General features: G+C 38.7%; 1 protein-coding gene across 1 annotated transcript in view; it reads right to left on the reverse strand.

Moving 5' to 3' along the window:
* LOC150083729 (proto-oncogene tyrosine-protein kinase receptor Ret-like) overlaps positions 1-10,548 on the reverse strand; it is a 143,179-nt gene extending 132,631 nt beyond the window's left edge. The window contains exon 1 of the mRNA XM_090378589.1: positions 10,319-10,548. Within this exon, the coding sequence (XP_090234715.1) occupies positions 10,319-10,391 (73 nt within the window). The 5' untranslated portion in view covers positions 10,392-10,548. The remainder of the gene's footprint in view (positions 1-10,318) is intronic.
* Between the last annotated feature and the right edge of the window lie 10,138 nt (positions 10,549-20,686).

The following is a 20,686-nucleotide window of genomic DNA, read 5'->3' on the forward strand; positions in this document are numbered from 1 at the left end:
CGTTGTGAGGATTCCATTGAAGATACCTAGGAGTGCATCAATGATGAATACACTAACGCTCTTAAGAATGAATTGTGGGACCCCATCATATCCAGTGCAAGACGTTGGTGGGATATCATTGATGGCTTGGATAAGCTCTCTTTTTGTGATGATGATGGAAGCGAGGACATCTCGCTGACAACTGTTGTAAATTTTAAAGTCTGATGCTGACTTTGGCTTAAATCTTGTGATATAGTCTAGCCATTCAATTGGATTAAGTTGTTGAGGGAATTCATCATGCCTTGCCTTAAACAGTGCTTTCCCGATCTTGATTGTTTTGTCGATATAAGCTTTAATGGCTTCAGATTTGCTTCTATTGAACTGGGCGCGGGCTCTTGAGTATGCAATTCTGTCTAGTGGGTCTAATTTTGCTTTCCATTTTGCATGTAGTCGTTGTTTATTCCGAAATTTAAGGCTGAGATCTTGGGTCCACCATGCTTTGCTTCGACAGGAGATTGAAACTGTTTTTGACGCTGCAGTTCGAGCAATAGACTGCAGCCAGCAGGTAAGAAAGTGCAGCCCGAGCTGTGGATCACATTGGTTTAGGGCTTCCCAAGGAAAAATAGATGCTGCGAAGCAGCATTTCTCTGGATTGAGGAGAGAAGGGCTAATCACTGTCTTCTTAACTGGTGCCTGATGTTGCCAGGATGTCCTGGGAGTGATTGGAGGAATGAGGCCTACTGGTAGATGGTCTGACATGAAGGCTGTTTCCGGTTGGCTGTCAACGGTGAGGGTGTCTGTTGCAAATATTAGGTCTAACAGGTTAGAGCCTCTGGTAGGGGAAAAATTCTGGAGGGTCAGACCTACTGATGCCAGATTAGAAGATAACAATTTGCGAAGACTGTGTTGGCCTGAGCTAATATTAAAGTCTCCACACACTAGTAATGTTGCTTTAGGGTGGCATTGATTAATGATCCAGTTGGAGATCTCTTGTAAAGTGTTCTTTACTGTGGGAGGGGGGATGTAGACTGTGCACACGTCAAGTCTGTGGCCTTGAATGCTGAGTGAGGCTCTTGCAGCTTCAAACAGTTCTGTTTTTAGTGTTGCTGAGCTTGTCAGTGAGAATTTGTTTGTGTTGAAGAGAATGCCTACACCACCACCAGTTGTCTGTTCCCTGGAGGCAAAAATGCCTGAGAAGCAAGTGGCTTGAGAAAATGCGAGGTCTTCTTCATTGGGGGACAGCCATGTCTCTGTGATACAAATGATGTCATACCACCTTGACAAAAGAAGAATTTCCATTGTCTGAAGTTTATTTCTCAGACTTCTAGTATTTTGATAGAAAATTGTGCACATTAAAGAAGTTTGGATATATGTCCTTGTTGGAGCTCTGATGGCCTTCATCAATCGTCTATGGTTCGTTCTGGAGGTAGTTCTCACCTCAATCTTCATATGTGTTCCCCAGGCGTTTGTGGTGGGTGATCATGGCCCTGGCAAGCTTCTGTGAGGGTGTTTGAACCGTTAAGAAGGTCCTGCTCAGTATAACCGGAATGTTCCTCCCCAAACTTCGACTTAATGGCGGGTCTGAGTCAGGTTTTCCTTTCATTATTTGTGGTTTTACTACGTTGGGGATACCGCATCCAGGTAGAGGTACGCTTTGTAGTGTAGAAGTGTTTCACTAGTGCCCCTGCAGGCCATGAAGATGCAAGGCTGAGTAGTTTGTAGTTTGATTCTGCTGTAGTGATTTTGAATGATGCATAGTATGGTTGTTTGGTCGTGAGCCTGGTAACTTCTGTGTCTATACCTAAGTCTTCATTCAAATAAGACCACATCTGTTCAACAGTTGTCTGTGGAGAAAGCCTGGAGACAAAAATTGATTTTTCATGTGATGAGATTTTTAGCGGAATTGCATGTATTTTCGTTGAGTTAGCAGTCCCGACTGTGGGCTTCATGTTGTAGTTTGGCTTTTCTGGTGCAGTTACTTGGTTTTTTGTGTATTTCTGCTTCCCTTTGCACGGTGTCATCTTAGGAAATGTTGGGTGTCTTGGTTTGGTTGTTTCCTCCATGTGGGGGCGAGATGAATAATTTCGGGATGATTTGCTGTGGTTCTGAAATTTCCGGGTGTGATTTGGTTGATAGGGAAGCTCCGGTGCCTCAGATTGTAGACTTTGCATGCCGGGAATTGGTTGCCCCTCTTCCTCTGGTGCGTGCGGCCTGACCCGTAAGCTGGGGGCATTCTTCCAAGGTGTCCGGACGGTTGAATGATTAGATTTAAGGACATCTGCAAATGTAGCACATTGGCTTACTTCAGAGTCTTGGACGGAATAGTTTTTGGGTGGTGCTGTCCTTCTGTGATTTATGTGAGGAGGGGTAAGAGGAGGTTTGGAGTTCAGACGCTGGTTCTCCAGGAGGGGGAAATCGTTCATTGCGTTGAAAACTCTTATTCGCTCCTAATGTTTTTTCCTTGAATGGCTTGGTATTGATCCTGAGTGGGGGATGATATTCATCAGTTGTCTTTTCCTGTGATCGAGAATGATTTTTTCCTTGGGAAGAACACTGTTCGTTCGTGCCTTCTGAAGGGGGCTGTTGGAGACCAGTGGATTCGGCCTGATCAGGGATGTCGATCGAGGCCTCAGCGGAGTCGCTTCTTCTAGGATTTGTAGCGGAAGGAACGTGACTAGATTTTGTTTTACACTCAGGACAAATTAACATGATATTGGTCTTTTCATAATTTTTATAAATCTTAATAAGGTCCTGCGCGTTGAGCAGATTGACAAGCTCTCTAGAATCCTCGGACTTATTCAGTTCGATTTTATTGTAGATGTCTAGAAGAATAAGCTTGATGTCCTTGTTACATCGGTGCAGAAATGTGACGTTATCATGAAGTTCTGCGAGGTTCGCTTTCATCATACTAAAGCCGAATTCCATTTTCGAAATGACGTCGGATGAGGTCTCCTGGAGGTTCCTTAGCTCGTTTTCCATGAAGTTGACTCTTGACATCACAATTTCGGAACTGCTGACGATCGCTTCCATGACGTTGGAATTACTTTCTGTAGTCATTTTATGCTGATGTTCGAGTTTTGCGACTACATTCTCTGTCAGACGCATGTGAGAATCTTTTAACTGATCTAGTCCGGATACCAATTCCGTAACGGCGACTTGAATTGGGTTCACTAGGACTCTCAGCTCATCACAGCCAATGGGATCAGTCTGTTCCGAATGTTTTCTGTAAAAGGTGGGATGCGCAGTATCAACTTTATCGCTGTCATTATTGATCATTTTGCAGACATCACATTTCCACGCAAGTTTAATTTTCTTTGCAAGCTTTTTTACATCCGAATATGGGCTACAAGGTCCGCAGAGACATACCTGCTTACAGGAAGAACATACAAGTAGAAAATCTGCTTCCTTGAGACATCCGGTACATATCAAATTTTCGCCCATGCTGACTAAACTGAAATGTAATGGCAAAGCAGGGTCAGTGAAAGATTAAAATACCTTCAGCGTTTTTACGTTAAACGGAGTGATCTATTGGAAGGTCACTTCGAAAGTGTGCCCTGGAGCGGCTGGCTTTAGCAGGAGACAATCAACGGGGGGTTGCGCTGACCTTGTCCGCAACTGAACTGGCGAGAATGACTTTCTTTGTCAGAGGTGGAAACAACGATAAAAATTATAAAAATTACCTTGAATCTGACGACCTGATGCAGCTTGTCCAGATCTAGAGATCCTCTGTGAGTTTAGTCCCTGGTAGACGAAAAATCACCACTGAATAGTTTTACAAAACCATTTAAAACTGATAAATTTCTGGAGCACCTTCGAGCACATGTTCACCTCGGTACGCGCATGTAAATTCGAAATGTCACGCTGCTACCCGCCCTACTGCATACAATAGCTTGATGTAGCCATCGCCTACTTCTTATTTCGTGGCTGATGTATTCTGGAATATAGTAGACGTACGTATTTTATCTTTAATGCCTTTAGCCCGGGGGATATATAGACCAAGAAGTTAAATACCCATATCAAGGCGGCTGTTTTTATTACTGCTATTTTGAAAGCGTAAGGAAGAACTACTATCCCTAATTTCAAGCAGAAAAATCGTTCCATTCCAGAAGAAGTAATTCGTCTGAATTCTGGTACAAAGTTGGTATTTCAGTAATGCTTGACTTTCGGTATCTGAGACAGGAACACCAAAAGTGTTCAATCTGTTTGCAACAGCCGACAACCACGGGTGTTATGTAATTACTGGGAAGAAGTCATCAACAATCTATTTGAAGAAATCGAGACAGAGCGTCAACACTGGGTAGACTTTAATCTAAGTCTGGTTTGCGCTTTTAAAGTGAAGAATCGAATATTGGAAGAAGGTGATTGGCTGTCTAGCGGTGATCTGCCCCTCTTTCGAAAATTCAGTAGCAACGTACACACAGAAAAAAAAAACAATAAATTCCCTCAAGGATGTGTACAGTATTCTCCCATACTGATGCCCTGAGCACTCTTCGCCGCCATCTGATCTTGGACTTCCCAATTCACTCCACTACCTCAGCTGTTAATAACCTTGTGTCAACCTCCACACGTGGCAGTTTTTGTCCTGTTTTCTTGGCCTAAGACGTTCTCCTCCTCCCCATCCTTGCCTATATTTGTCTTTCTGTTAAAGTTCGACACAAGACGAGGAAGAATATTGCTTCATATCCTCTCGGTCAGCAGATGGATTATGTTTACATCTCCTGGTATGGAAGCTGAATATCAGTTCCTCCCCTTCTCTCACCCCCATTGCAGTTTAGGTACGAAAGCATCAATTTCTTCTGCATCCCAGACTGGTGTTTGGTTTGACAATATTTCCCTAAGCGAGGAACTTTTAGAAAAACATCCAAAGAGCTGTTTTCTAAAGTGAGGAAAATTTGTTAGCTTTTGTCTTAGATTTAGCATACAAATACTTTGTTTTGCTTTGTGAATGAATCTTCGTAAACATGCTGGTAAAAATATCTTGCACTTTAAAGAACACCCAACGATGTTTTTCATCTTTGCTTTTTTGTACACTGTTTACATCCAGTTGGTTGTAAATAACCATTTAGTTATGCATGCGTGAATGAAAAATAATCTAAATTTGAAGAGCACTTTGTCCTGAGACGACGTAGATAAAAACGGTTCACCTGTTGTATTAGCGGGAAGTAGTAAAGCATTCTGACGCCATAGCAGCAACTGGGATGTTTAAATATAGGTCACCAGTGATAACTCGGGTGTGTAAATGTACATGCAAATTGAAGTTCTGAAGAACTGGGGTTCTCGTAACATTAAACGTGTTTTGCATGACATAATACTGAATATTAGGACAAAACAATAAAAAGCTGTATTAATCGAAATACTGATGTTACATTCACGTCATGTTTCCGTTACCTTTGTTTATAATAAATAACTTTGTCTCTACCTATCAAGTTATTTTGCCTCCTACAAATTGTGATTTTTTTAAAAATAATCTTATTACTATATAATTATTTTTATAGAAAAATGCAAGGTGAAATTTAAATTCGTCTTATTAAAATTTCTATCACTAGGTATGTGATACCATGTCTAATGATGCCATGGTAAACAGTTAGATTTTATGTGGATTATGGGAGGTTTATTTTATTTTATATATTTTTATTTCTATTGGAATATGTTTTCTTCTGGTTTGATCATCAATATGCAGTGGTTATCAAACTTTATATATTTTTCCACTGTCAGATACGTGACTAGGTTGTCTATATTTTGGGACATAAATCCGAATCGCATTCAGATGTGGTACTAGTTTCTGTTCTCCTGAATACCAATGAAATCATTTCTTTCAGTTGTGTAATGCTGCAAGCCAGTTTATATTCTGATATCGATCGAATGGACCTTTAACTTTTATCTTTGAAACTACATAAAAATACTCCACTTTTATTTTTATCATTTTGGTTGATTATTCTGTATTCAGGAAAACAATATGAGGATCTTATATATATACACGATAGGCAGTGATAAGTTCTGTTCTTTCTGAACTTAAGGATGCAGTACACTAACAGTTGACAAAAGGCGTAACGGTAAACTTTAAAAACAAGCATGTGCAGTTTCTTTATAAACAAGGAACTTGGACATATCTAATTTTCGTAATTGAAATGCAAAATTTACAAAATATTGGAACACAGGCCGATACTTTTTGCGTCGGCATTTTCGGAAGTATAATCAACAGGTGTGATTTGTTTTGCTAATTGTTTCGAATTTCGGATCAACGGCCCTCTTGAGTAACGGCCCTCGGCAGTTGATAGACTCGTTGTCCTCAACACACCAGATGGAAAAGACCTAGGTTCGAGTCCTGTCGATGACGAGAGGAATCTTTATTGGCCTTTTTTCACAACGTAGCTGAGTTATTCGGTTTCAGGAGAGGGTAGCATATACGGAGCAATATGGCTGTAGTGGCTAATGCTCCTAAAACCCAGTAATAACAACAATTTGGTTCAACGATCTTGTACTCATCCGAAACAAGGAGTAATAAATTAATCTTGGGATCTAATGTCGAAGATTTTCAATTTATCCTTAATGAATCTCACTTAAAAAAAACAAACAAAAGCACTATTTTTCTCACAGATTTTCTAATTTCGTCAACTGATTTTTCAGTATATTGTAATGTTAAGTTTTTAATTTCTCATTTTCAAAAATGAATTATTAATTCGGCATAAAAATTGCGGTACAGTGCTGAATTAAATTTTGCATAGGAACAATTGAGATGAAGGTTTGAATCTAATCTAAAGGTGACCCGAATGAGGTCAGCCGGTAACGAGTTGTCCAGTTCATACAGATACTGCTCCGTAATACTCAACTATACTACACAAAAATCACATTTACAGGAGCAGTTATGCAATTGAAAATAACCGAATTTTAGTTAATTTTCCGTCATATGAATTACTTATAATTAAGTATTTTGAGTAATTTCAGAATTGTAACAGTAAATTTCAGTGGAGATTAATACTTTTATCTCAATTTTTATCAAAGCTGATTTTAAATGATATTCCGACCACACAAAAGTGACGCTAGTGTAGTATGACTGCCCATCCAGCTTTTCATTAATTCAAAATCAATTCTCTTCGTTATTATAAGTGGGTTAAAAAAAGGGAACAAAACGCCGGACGGTATTAAAGAATAAAGGAACAATTGAAATATGCAACGTTTGCAAAATATATTTCGATCATATTTTTTACGACATAACCTGTGCATCGGAGACACTTATGCAAATATAGGTAAATAAATTCGATCAAATGTTCCAAGAATGGAGAAATTCAAAAAACATGGACATTAATAGAGGTAGGCGTGGTCGAAAGTCTAGAGTGGCTGAACGAAGCATGGGTATTTAGAAAGTATTATTACTGTTGATTCTCGTCGAACTACATCACAGTTAAGGAATCTTCAATTCAGAAAATTCGCAACCCATTACAATTCCTGCCACGCATCGAATCATTTGGAAAATGGACTGTGTCAGTTGGAGATCACTTTGCACGCCGTTGATTTCGGAAGTGAACCGGAAAAAAAAGGGCTACAGTGTCAATAGAAAAAGACTGAACTCAGGACTGGTCTTTGTCATGGTGAATCTCTGTTTACGTTATTCTGAAGTGATGAAAGAATTCATTTGGAGGACACTGCATGAAGCAACGGATCCCACCTGCTGTGTACCAACAATACAGGCTGGTGGCGGAGGAATAACGGTGTAGGGGACATTGTTAATGCATCCACCTTGTTCTCCCGAGCCTACTACTACTTAGTAATGCGGAAACTTAAATTACTCGATTAAATGAACTTGCTGGTTGGCACTGTCGTACTTCCAGAAATATAGGGCCCTAGTCAACTGCGAAGAATATATACGTGAGTGGTTTTAGGAGCACAATGTACTCTCGTGGTGTAACACAGTGGTTACGATCGGTGTCCTTCCACACTTTTCCTCTCGTGTAGCATAGTGGTGATAATCACGGTACTTGTACACCGTGTGGAAAAGGCTAGGATTCAAATCCATAAAAGTAAGAATTTTTAGTTGTTTTTTTGAAGCTCGCGTTTGAACCGTATATATATAGACAAAATACACTTGGGTGTATTAGCTACCGCTCGGGTAACTCACAATTTGAAAATGTTTGAATGGAAATGGCCTGGATCCGAATCTGGTCAAGACGGGAGGAACTTGTATGGGTTTTTTCACGCTGTAACCGAATTAGTCGGTCTGGAGTAAGGTTTTTGTCTCGGAAAATCGGGTTTTCCATTCAGTAAAATAGGCCAATGACCTCAGAAGAGAAGCAATTTACGGATACGGTATACTGATACTACGTTGAGTTGAGCACTAAAATGTGGACTAAAATGACGTGCTCGTGAACTGCCCCCCTCCCCACCCACTCAAAATGTCTGCAATAGTTGCTAGATATTTTGCTTATTACATGATACAGGATTTTTGCTGACACTTAAGAACCTCGCAGTCTATCCGTGTCCGAACAATAATCCTGATTCAAGGTAGCTCAGACATGGGCCTAATTACATACCTAGTATAGAATGGGAAAATACCAGAGAGATGAGACCACTTGATGAATTTTCCCTTTATTGGGCAACTGTCGAATTAATTAATTAATTAATTCGAAGAACAAGACATTTTCTTTTGTGTTCTGTTTGGTCCTTATTTTTGTCTTTACGTCTCTGCATAAACTGTAATCCTTTAATTTGCTTTAACATGAAAAAATGCACCAATAAAAGGACAAAGTTATCTAATACAAATAAAATGAGTTCTTTCTGATGAAAACCGCATAAAGCCATGATTATAATTTTTGGATATTTCATCCCTACTAAGAACGTATTTTGCACTGTTATATATATCGCTGTTTACGAGCACACTCAATAAGCAGTAAGTCCTGTAATTAGCAACCTTTGCATTTAATTCAAAATTATATATTATTATTTTACCTTCAGACTCTCATATATTTCGATCTCTCAAAACTGGATGTCCCAATTGTCTCCTATTGTAAATCAATTTTTTGTTTTCGTGTCATGTTTCCTATAATGTTTATAATAATAAATTTCTGTTCAAGAAAAATAATGATAATAAACTAAATAATAGTTAATAATTATAATTAACTAGATATTCAATAATGAGGTTATATTTTCAATAGTAAATTGTTTTTAAACTATTAATTAAAAAAATGAAGTGTATCATACACTAATAATTAATTGAACGGGTGCCTTTGCACCATGTTTTTTTCGTGATGAACTGTCCAAGTCGATAATTGGCATCGTTTTAATTGTATATCATATTGTGAATACCTTCACAACGAGTGGCCGAGGTATTGCAATGTTTTGAATAAGTAACGATTCACCAGTGGAGAAGACTAATGTTACTTATTCTCGACGGTTACCATCACCCAAATCTTAAGTGGGTCCCATGCTTCATGCAAAATAATAGCCTTAGTTTATACTAATAATTAATCTATATACTTCTACTTGAAAAAATTTAAATCATTTACAAGAATATCTTTTCCTATTGACTATTTAAATATTCTTGTTTATTTTAATGTTTCTTTAATTCTACATTTTGTTTTGTCTATTTTTCTGTATACTCAATACGTTTATTATAGAAAAATATTGTCCACCTTTCTAAATCCAAATCGGTTTTGTGGATGTCACACAAATTGATTCTTATACATGAATGACAATCAGACCCTATTTATTCAAAAATGTTCCGATCGATGGAGTTGACAGAGAGAGAGAGAGAGAGAATTCTGGCAAAATAATGATAACACCTCAGATAAGTACCGCTTCAGCTGTTATTGTCAAGAGACAGAAGACTGCAGAAGGTCGATTTCGACAACAGCCCATTCAAGGACGCGAAGGTTAATGATTCCTCATACCCTATCCCCCTGTTTCCCCAATACGGGGATTACCTCTTTGCGTCAATTCCAGCTTAGTCACCCATGCATCACAAATTCTTTCTGCATCAGTCTCTGCCACTACTACCAACGAAGAAAATCTTATGAAGATATTTAGAAAATCAGAAAGGAAACAAAATGGGACCGGCTGACACGTGGATGTCACTACTGTACTTCAGAGCAAAAGGATCAGTGGTATTTTCCTTAATAGCTTAAAACACGTGGCATGTAAATCTGACATGATCAATTTTATAAAAACAAATTAAGCTCCTTCCGACGTATGTTGACATGGTTTCATAATGTTCATCACAAATCTTGCTTATTTAGTTCTTCATAAATAGAATTAAACCCTATTACACCGAATCGAATATATAAATATGAAAAGCTCGGAACTGATCAATATTTTACTCGTTAAGCAACAAAGGCACGTCACTTACCCCAAGTGGTTGTTATCAGCATCAAAATCCATGCACCCCTGAGATATCCGGTGGGCCGAGAGTGGAGAATCATGTTCTGGAAAGATAGGATTATAAGTTGGTACAGGGTTGGACGCCTGTCGTCGTACACGAAGGCATCTTTCGCTCTTGTGTCGCTTAGGGTCAGCGGAGAACTGGCGCCCGTGGATACGGCGACAAGTGAGCAGTGTGATCAACTGTGAGCTCTCGTAGCGCGCGAAGTTTTGCGTGATCAATCTACGAACAATCTCTGGCCTTGGCACGGATGTATTGTTTGTACGGAGCTACACCCCTATAGCACGTACACACACCTCCCTCAACGCCACGTAGGAGAGGGATCGAGTGAGAAGTGACAAATTTACGCTTACTATTACTGCTAGTGACGTAGATGTGACGATTGTCGTGTCTATTTTACAGCTGTCTTGGAGCGCGAGTTGTCTCGCTGGCTTGATTCATTAAGTGGAGACTTCGCTTCTGTTGGTGTGTTTATTCGTATACGAGTAGCTTCTCTGCCTCCCACTATCTGCCAATAACACCGTGATCGTTACCAGGAGATAATGGGATATTTTTCACTAGGCTTCTTGGAATTTATCGATAAATATATTTAATAATAGCTGACTAAACGCTATAGGAAGGTCACGCATTTTCTAGAAGGATAACACACTGTTATGAGACACCCACCGAACCCCCCTTCAACCACTACGAGAAGTCGTAGACTATACCGGCCAAAAGACAGATTTTAACGTTAACTTCATGCATTAATTGCCTGCAACTCTTGTGCCCGCCGCTTGAACTCCCCCTACTTTCTCTCCCCCCCTCTTATTAGAGCGTCTACAACCATGCGTTTCAGGGAGTAGACGCTGCTTGCATGCAATTTCGTATTCCGAAAAAAGATCGATAATTGTAAACCTTTCCACTGTAAAACACAGGTAGTAAGTAGGTAATTTTTCAGAGTGAAAATTACTGTCTATATGGTTGATCTAATATAGAAGATTGTGGAGTTTTTCTTGTGCGTTTCTGCAAATTCTGCAGGTTTTAAACAATTTGATTTACTGTATGTACTTTTTACATATGCTTGGCGGTGAAAATAGGTAAACTGCATGGGCGTGGTCGTATTGCTCTTGACGAAGACTGTGTGCATAACATATGGATAAAAGTGTAGCATTCGAGCCTAGGATTTCAATATTCAAGGTTTTCGGTGCCATTCGAAATCAGATAGCTTCGGCTACTGGTATCAGTAGCCGGACGTCTGTTTGAATTTCAGTTGGTTTCATTTGAATCTCTGAGATTTAAAACGAATAGATTCTATCTATTCGTTTAGCCAGTGAATTTTCCAGTAGACTTGCCTGCTCTCTCTCTCTCTCTCTCTCTCTCTCTCTCTCACAGGAATCTAAATGCTATTTAGAACTGTGTTGCCTTTAATATAAAAGAATGAATGTTGATACGGACTTATATGTTTGTAAAGCACGCTACGGTGCACAGAAATGCCGATTACTAAGATATTTACATACTAAATGATTAGCCAGAAAACTAATCATTTATTTATTCAGTTTAATCTTACATTCTTTATATACACCATCTATTTGTATACTAATATTGACTTTCCAGGAATCATTGATGTCATTAACAATTCATCACCACCTCGTTCTTCTCCAACACACACAAAAATGAAAACAACGCAGATAAGAAAATTAATACAGATCCTCCTTCTTTCCGCAAATTTATTTTATTTTTTTTATAACACTATATACTGTACTTTACTTCTCAAGATCATTCGGACACCATCATATGGACAGTCCTGCAGAAACTGGATCTCCGACTTCAGCTTTTTTAGGGATCTTCTATTTAATTGCCGTCTTCATAAGTCACCATTCTGATTCCTTCAATTTTATGGGCCTACAATATCATAATTTAACTGTTGTATCATCTTCGGACTTCCATTTTCTCACAATGTCAGCCATTGTGGATTTCGGTAAATCAAAAAGTCAGTTTGATGTGCTCTGGAAAAATAATAACAACTGATAACCAAACTTTTTATGCACTTCACAAACTCTTAATACAACTCATTCTGATTTATGCTCATTTTGTCACAACCAGGATAAGTTGTTCCACATTCTCTTCTCTTAAGGATGTAGAATGGCTCATGTGTTGGTATTATACAAAGGGTACTAGGAAAGTTTTGCAATATGACGCAACAATGAATCACAGGAAGCTGCTTGTTGCTGCATGTTGAGACATGTTCATACGTGCATAGTAGCCGCCGCGCCAAGTCGATGGGCTCAGTTATTCATTAGTAGTGAGAGTGTAAAGTGCTTGCGATGGCATCGTGGTCACGAAATGAGATAAGGACAGTTTTGCGGTATAATTTCGTGCGTGGTTTAACCATAGACCAGTGCTTAGAAGAAATGACTCTTTCACTAGATGATGATTGTCCACATCGTACAATGATATTCAGGTGGTATAGAGAATTCCAAAGGGGAAATTTCACTCTGGAGGATTCTGAGAGGCCGGGAAGGCCACGAACGTCAGTTACGGAGGAAAACGTTACTGCTGTGAGGAAAATGCTTGACGAAAACAGGCGAGTGACCTACCAACAGATAGAGGATACTTTGGGCCTAAATGCACCAGCAATTCGTTCGATTCTGCAAGATCATTTGCACGTGAAGAAACTTTGTTCTCTCTGGGTGCCGCATCAACTGACTGAAGAGCAGATGACACGACGTGTGACTTGGTGCCGGGAGATGTTAAAAAAGTTTGATAAGGGACAATCTCGGTATGTGAACAACATCGTGACAGGTGACGAGACTTGGCTGTACTATTACGATCTGCCGACCAAGGCTCAAAACAAAGTTTGGGTCTTTGATGATGACGACACACCCGTAATTGTCAGAAAATCCCGATCTGTAAAGAAGAAAATGATAGCTGTATTTTTCAAATCGAGTGGAATTGTGGAACGTGTCGTTTTGGACACGCAGAAGACAGTCACAGCTAAGTGATATACTGAACAATGCTTGCCTAAAGTCATTGGATCTATGAAGAACCTGCGGCCAAAGTCAAGAATGGACACCTGGTACCTCCATCACGATAATGCTCCAGCTGACCGCGCCAAAGCCTGCACCGAATATTTGACCACGACAGGACTGAAACTTCTCGAGCACCCTCCCTACAGTTCGGACCTTGCTCCCTGCGACTTTGCACTGTTCCCGCATGTGAAAATGAAGCTAAAAGGGAGGCGGTTTTCCAGTGATGAGGACCTTCTACGGGCTTGGGACAACGAGTGTGCTTTACTCCCTAGTGAAACTTGGCAGAACTGGTTTAAAGATTGGTTTCGGAGGATGGAGAGGTGTATTGAATGTAGAGGAAATTACTTTGAAAAAATTAAATAAACAAAGCTGTATTGCAAAACTTTCCTAGTACCCTTTGTACATGTCCATTTATCAGACTACTTCCTCCATAACGATCTTCTTCCCTAATATTTATGGGTTGAATTCGAGTCTCACTATAATTTGTACAGAGAGAAACCCAAAAACTAATTCATAACCATTAAGTGTATGTTAAGTGCCAAAGCAAGTAAGATTATGAGGCGTCAGTATATTGTGTGCATTCTTCAGTTGCTGTGTTCTGGACGAGAAACTCGAATTTTCCCGATAAACACCATGCGATCCTCGCCTGAACTGTTAACTCAGCCACATTGTGCACAAAGGTCCATAAATATTCTTCGCGTCATTGACGGGATTCGAGCTCAGGCCTTTTCCACCCTGTAGGGAGGGATCTGCAATTATAACCACTGTCGCGAGTACCATAAACATCAGGAAAATACCACTACGGAGAAGGTGGTGTTAAGATCTCGTCAGATAAGGTCACGCAAAAACTGACTTCCTAAAGAAACCACGACCAAATCACTCAGAAGTATAATTTTTAGGCAAATGGTCACAGTCTGCAGAGTTTTATACTGAAAGTGATATTTAGGAAATATTATGGGATCATAACAAAATCAAACAGTAGGTTTGTACTGACTTAAAATATAATATATTTAAATTAATTATATTTAAACGTAAATGAGTTATTAAAATCATAAATATATTTTTGAAAGTTATTTATGATCTTAAGTAATATTCCAAAACAGCACAAAGCTTCAAACCTGTATGTATTCTATGTATTTATATAGGGTGATTGTCAAGACGTTGCATACAGTTGTATATATCTCTCTCAATTTATGCTTGTGGGAAGAACATATAATTTGGTTGATATGTAGGTCGGCGGTTTAGTGATAGATGGAAGCATCTATCACTCGGACATTCAGTTCCTGTGTAATCCATGCATGGCGTTAACTCTACAACTTAATTCTTTATTGTGGAGCAATATTTTAAATTTAATTTCTTTGCAAAGGTTAGAAAGGAATATGCACAATATTTCAAGGTAGTATATTATAAGGTAGTATATGTCCCAATTGTGTGCTATGGAGCCTCCATCTGGTGTGAAAAGGCAATGCTGGAAAGGAACAAGCGCAAGCTTGAATCCATTCAAAGATTTATGTTACTATCGGTTATCAGGGCATGCTGTACTGTCAGCACCCTTGCATTACAAGTCATTGCAGGATACCTACCTCTCTATCTGGAAGTTGTCAAGAGGGGTCTCTTCCAGCGCATGAAAAAGGGAATCCCAACGCAATTGTTTAATCTGCAGTTGGATCATGCAAATGACCCTAAAAAGGAAAGAAGAAAAATTGCAGACTGCTTACAAAACCTCTGGGGCAAAAAACATGGGATATGACGCTGAAAGGAGAAATCACCAAAAGGTTTATTCCCTCAATAAGTCGGACTTCCCCAAAGCCTGCTCCCTGGTACTCGCCTGGATTGCAAGTCACCTTCCTGCTTACAGGCCATGGACCATTCCAGCAAAAATTAACAGCCATGGGAATAGAAAATAACCCATATTGCCACTGTGGTAAAGAGGGGTCCTGGGAACGCTTTATGTACGAGTGTCTCGCTTACGAGAATGCCAGACTTCAATTCCTCACAGAGATTCAAATAAACCCCCACAATCAGGAGTCAACTTTACTTCAAGAAGAGGCACATACCAAGCCTTAACACGCTACGCCCAGGCTGTTTTCAATTCTAGAAGAGCAAGACTTGCGGAACTCAGGGCAGAACAGAATAACGTGCCACCCCTAAGAACCCCGACTGGGGTAGGATAATGCAAACCCTGGGTGCAGGATTTCAAAGGCAAGTTGCTCTGCTAACCCGATAAGGGTGGGATTCATGCTAGCACTCCTCAGAATGCAGGATATTCAGAGAGAGCAAAGCGCTCACACAGGAGCACCTGCTCCTGTGACTTTCAACTTCCTTCTCCATCTTAGAGTGGACTGCCTTCCCTATTGGTCCACCCCAATTACTGTTCCCCACATCCTAACCTCTTCTTCTTCTTCTTCTTCTTCTCTTACTCCCCCATATGCTCTCTTCAAAAAAAAAACAAACTTTTTTTTTTATAGCCTCAACTTTTTTTCCCTCTTTTTCTTTTTTCTTTTTTTTAATTTTATTTTTATTCTTATGGCCTCTGTCAGAAAGCTCAGGCAACCCTGGCAGAGGCCAGCCAGAGTATAATGGGCACCCTGGCTCCCTTCCTAGTGGTTGTGGCGGGAAACGTAGGGGCCCCGCAGCCAAGCAGCCAGAGACGCAACAACAGAAAGTACAATACTATATAAATCAGACATTACACTTTTTCTGGCTGTGCAGTAGTTCTGCATTCTATCACAAAGTACATATGGCGCAGATGTGGGAAACCACCGGTGGCGCCTGAACCTAAATACTTTGCCACTATTTCAAGACACAAAAGTACCAAGGAAGCCACCATATGGGAGTTGGAAAAAAAAATTCATGAGGCTGATACGGCCCGATCATTGGTCCTGTTTTCTTTGCAGAAACAAACAATCAACATTCAGCGATATCGGAGATTGAGACGTTGAAAGACTATTTGAAAGCAAGGGAAACATTTGCATTAGTCATTGGTCATTTTTCGACTTCCCAAGTGAAATTAGGAGAGTGGAATAGATTGACACACACACACACACACACCTCTGCGATGCGGACAGTGAAAGCTGTGTTTGAATATCGCATGATCTCTAAGTATCTTTGGCCTCCAAGATTAGTATCCCTTATTGCTTCTGATTTTTTTCTGTGGGGAGGGAGGGTTGTTAAAGAGTGTGCATTTTGAACAACATATGCTTAGAATCAAAGGGACGTCATTCAGTTAATTCTCGACAACAGCGTGTTTAGAAAAGATTGGCAAGCAACTGCATTATTTCTTATAACGAATTGTGACCTTATACGACAGGTTTACACGTCAGCAAAATTATATGTTGTTTGCGCAGTTGTATAGATTTGGTGACCTAAAAGGTCCCTGTGTAATAATAACGAAGAGAAATATTACTGGTTTAAATGTATTCATTTATTTCATTAGAAATTGCCCTTTTTTATGTTTCGACATCGAGTATAGAGATGTTGCACATATCTGTGTAGTAAATTTTCCTGCAGTGTTTTGGGGCTTTAGATAAAGAATGCTGACTTTAGATCGAAAGAATTTGAGTTTTGAAAAAAAGAAGCATGGATTGACATTAAAGATACTATTAATAATTTTTTCGGAAATACCAAGGACTAAAATTACCGACTTATCAGCAGCATGCTTAATAAATTACATTGCTGGTAGCATCGTGTATATAATTATGTGCGTATATAATATAGTGCGTATATAAAACCTGCACCAGATGAAAAAATTTGCTCGGTTTGAATTTTTATGGACTTTTTTTTCCCAATGTGGCTGAGTTAGTCGGTCTCGGGCATGGTTTTCATTCCAGAATATCGGAACCACACAAAGATTAAATGGGGAACCACATTATTAATAATGCGGAACTACTTGTCGGAACCACACAAAGATTAAAGAGTTTAAATTCGCCGGCTTTATATAATCCAGTTAAATTTCATGACCACATTTTATTATGGTAAAAGTAGAGAGAGATGCTCCGCCATTAAACTAAACTGTAATTTTCATTAATTTGCATAAAGATTATTTTAAATTAATCTGCTCTTATAGAGGAATTTAGCAATGCAGTCGTTTCTTGCACCATTCAGAATTTTACAGAATGTAGTCAACCAAAAAACCCACGTGCATAAAGCTTTTATTGCGAAATTAAATACGATGTTTTTTGCTGATTATGGAATTAAAAAACAACTAAATCACAAATATTAATTGGACAACGCCCACATCTATTCTTTGAAAAAGTAGAAGCAAAAAAAGAAGAGATTATCGTAAACATCTTAAAATCTTACAACTGCAACGAATTTTAAAACTAATTTTATAGAAAAAAATCCTAATCTTCATAAAAAGACTATTAGAAAACAAGGAATGATTTGCATGTCATTGGTCATTTTTAAAAGAACGAAACAACTTTCCAAATGAAATTATGAGAGTGTAATAGATTGAAAAAACAGTTGTTAAAGAGGCTTTCAGAATGCAATGAGCAAAGTATCTAAAATGAAAAGGAGAGTCTGCAGTCTGCAAATTATTACTAAACTAAAGAGGGAAAAGGTTTACGAAAAATGCTAGGAATCGGAAAGCTTTAGATCCAAACTTAATTAGTGCGATCATAAAATAGAAAAGGACTAATTAATTATAATAATAAACAAGCTTATCAGAGAAGTTCATAGTGGAGGCATAAGCACACTGATATTTATTGTCTGCAACGAATGTTATATTGAAAGCCTATGTACTAAAATACTTAGAAGTACTAGATATTTGGAAACAGTATAAATTAAAACAAGCTTAAATACCAACTAACAAAAACATAGTTTGATCTCTACAAGCTGCATTCTTCTGAAATGTATTTAAAATGCCACCCTGCTCCACAGCAAGCGCCAACTTGATATCCATTTCCTTGGTACCGCCAGAGCATATAATATGATCGCTCTAGAAGGTAATTCCAAACTAGCATCTTAACTGCATAATCCTGCAGTTGAGAGTGCTGTCTACCTTCCTTTCTGTGGCAGTTTTGGAACCTTCTTATTGGAGCATGAATCTCCTGAAGTGCACACGGTCTGATTAAAGTTTTCATCACATTGGACAGAACAACTTATAAAACCAATTACGAGGTTACAAAGATCATAGCCCTTGACGTTTAAAAATGTAAGACAACAGAATAATATGCAGATTATCGCAAAAGTAAAAAAACACAATAATAAAAACGTAAGCCTCATTTGAGGGAAAAACCTTATGATACACATAACCAAAATAAAACACTTTAAGATTTGGTGTACAGTCAAATAGGAACTTACTGGTTTTACCTGCCGTCAACTAATAACCCCACAGCTAGTAAAATGTTTTGCACCCATCATGTTTTATATATCGGTTATTGACATACAATCTCCAAAGCACTATCCCCATACAAAACTCAATTAAAACCTTGAGGTTCTCGCTTGGGGTTCAAATGGCTTCCTACCGAAGTCTGACAAACTCAGAAAGCCAATGGAAGGTAATGGTGGGGAAAATTTTGGTTCCCTGGCAATCAACTTTATTGAGAAAATATTTTAATCGAGGGTAAATATCATTAGGGAGTTATGTCGCCGAATCCCGTATGGACTCCGTCCGTTATTTCCCAACTCGTTAAATCGAGGATTTCTTGTATTACATATTTATTACGACATATAAGTATAGTATCCACCTTAATTTCGCTCTCTCATAATTACAGATTGAATGTTCCAGTTAGACTGGAAATAGTTGTAAATATATACCTATCGGATTTAATATAAAGTGGTTTAAAAAAAGAACGTATTTCAAAAATATGTTTTGATGTAGTAGTAGTAGTGGCATGTGATGCAAGAAAGCAAATGTATGAGCTTATGCAGCATCAGCCAAAAAAAAAAAAAAAAAAAAAATCACGCCATTCCCTCCAAATGCCTGTCCAGTTCCTCCTTAAATTTATTCACTCTATCAACTTCCACAACGACAGATGAAAGTTTGTTCCAGCAATTAACCACCCGCTGGCTAAAGGCAAATTTCCGCACATCTATTCTACATCTGCCCTTTCTTAATTTGAATTTATGCCCCCTTAGGTTCGTAATCTGAACAAGTGGAAGGATCCCATCAGAATTCAGCGTGCTCAACCCATTCATGTAAACTGTTCTATATTCTAGAAGCGTATGAGGGTTAAGGATACTTGGTAAATATAGATTAATAATAATCAATAATAGTCATTTGTAAGTTTTGTTTTCTAACTAAAGGTTGTTATCAGACCTGATACTAATATTTTCATTTATTCTTATATGCAGAACGGCATAAAATCGAAAAGACGGTTACCCTTTAACGGAACAAAGAATGAGGAATTAAAATACTGGAATTAGAAAATAATCCCGATTAATCATTCCCAGTATTTCGATCCTATCGCTAAGAGAAGTGTACAAATATGCTTTATAGAAATCTGCGCATTACAAGTACAAAACCTTCCATGTATATCTGCATTGAGTGAGATTTTTACATGCATACAGCGTTCCCTCCTTGCGTGCACCGTCATCTATCAACTAATTATTATGTGATTCGTGTTGGTAATGCTGTTTCCCCTGCCCTACCCTACGTGCTTAATGCAAACTTCGCCGCTCTGCGGTAAAGCCGTCTTTACAGGCGTGGCCATCGGACCATTGCACGCTACAAAAACTTTCAACATCTCCTCCCCCACTTTACCATACTTGGAATAGTCCATTATATTAAGATTCCAACTGATTTCTGGAAATAATTAAAATTTAATCGTTTTGTTATTTACATGAACATGGGATCTAAAAGCTAGTATTTCGTAAACATTTAAACGCTATATATTGACTTTAAACTGTTAGAATTAGAATGTTAAGAAATGGAACGCAACCAGGTCACTAGGGGATTATGTAATCTGATATTTTTATGGTGTCTTCCGAGATTTCTTCGAGTTAATTCCTTAGTAGTAACTCCATTAATTAACTTCCAGGTGTAGAAAGAACGGCCTTGGTTATTTAACCTTTGTGTACGTGATCGATCATTATGTCTCTGACAAGAGAACCCAAGTTTAGAAAGTTTAGAGGTCAATGTTCGCTAGATGTCGTTGACATCGTTCGCCATTTCATGTTGTGACTTATCCTTTGTTATATTCATCGTCCCAATTGCGTGATAATGCTAATTCTATCATAATTGTGAAGATTCCGTTAGTTTTTCACTCTCTCTGAACATTGCCTTATTAGATGGGGTGATGTTTGCTATCTCTGACGTCTGCAATGCAAATGCTCTTTTTACTAGCAGAGAGACAGTTTTAAATAATTGAGCGCTGTTTTTACG

The sequence above is a fragment of the Mastigoproctus giganteus genome, chromosome 7 (genome assembly GCF_048544385.1).
Source record: "Mastigoproctus giganteus isolate SK-2022 chromosome 7, ASM4854438v1, whole genome shotgun sequence".
In the NCBI taxonomy this organism is placed as follows: Eukaryota; Metazoa; Arthropoda; class Arachnida; order Uropygi; family Thelyphonidae; genus Mastigoproctus; species Mastigoproctus giganteus.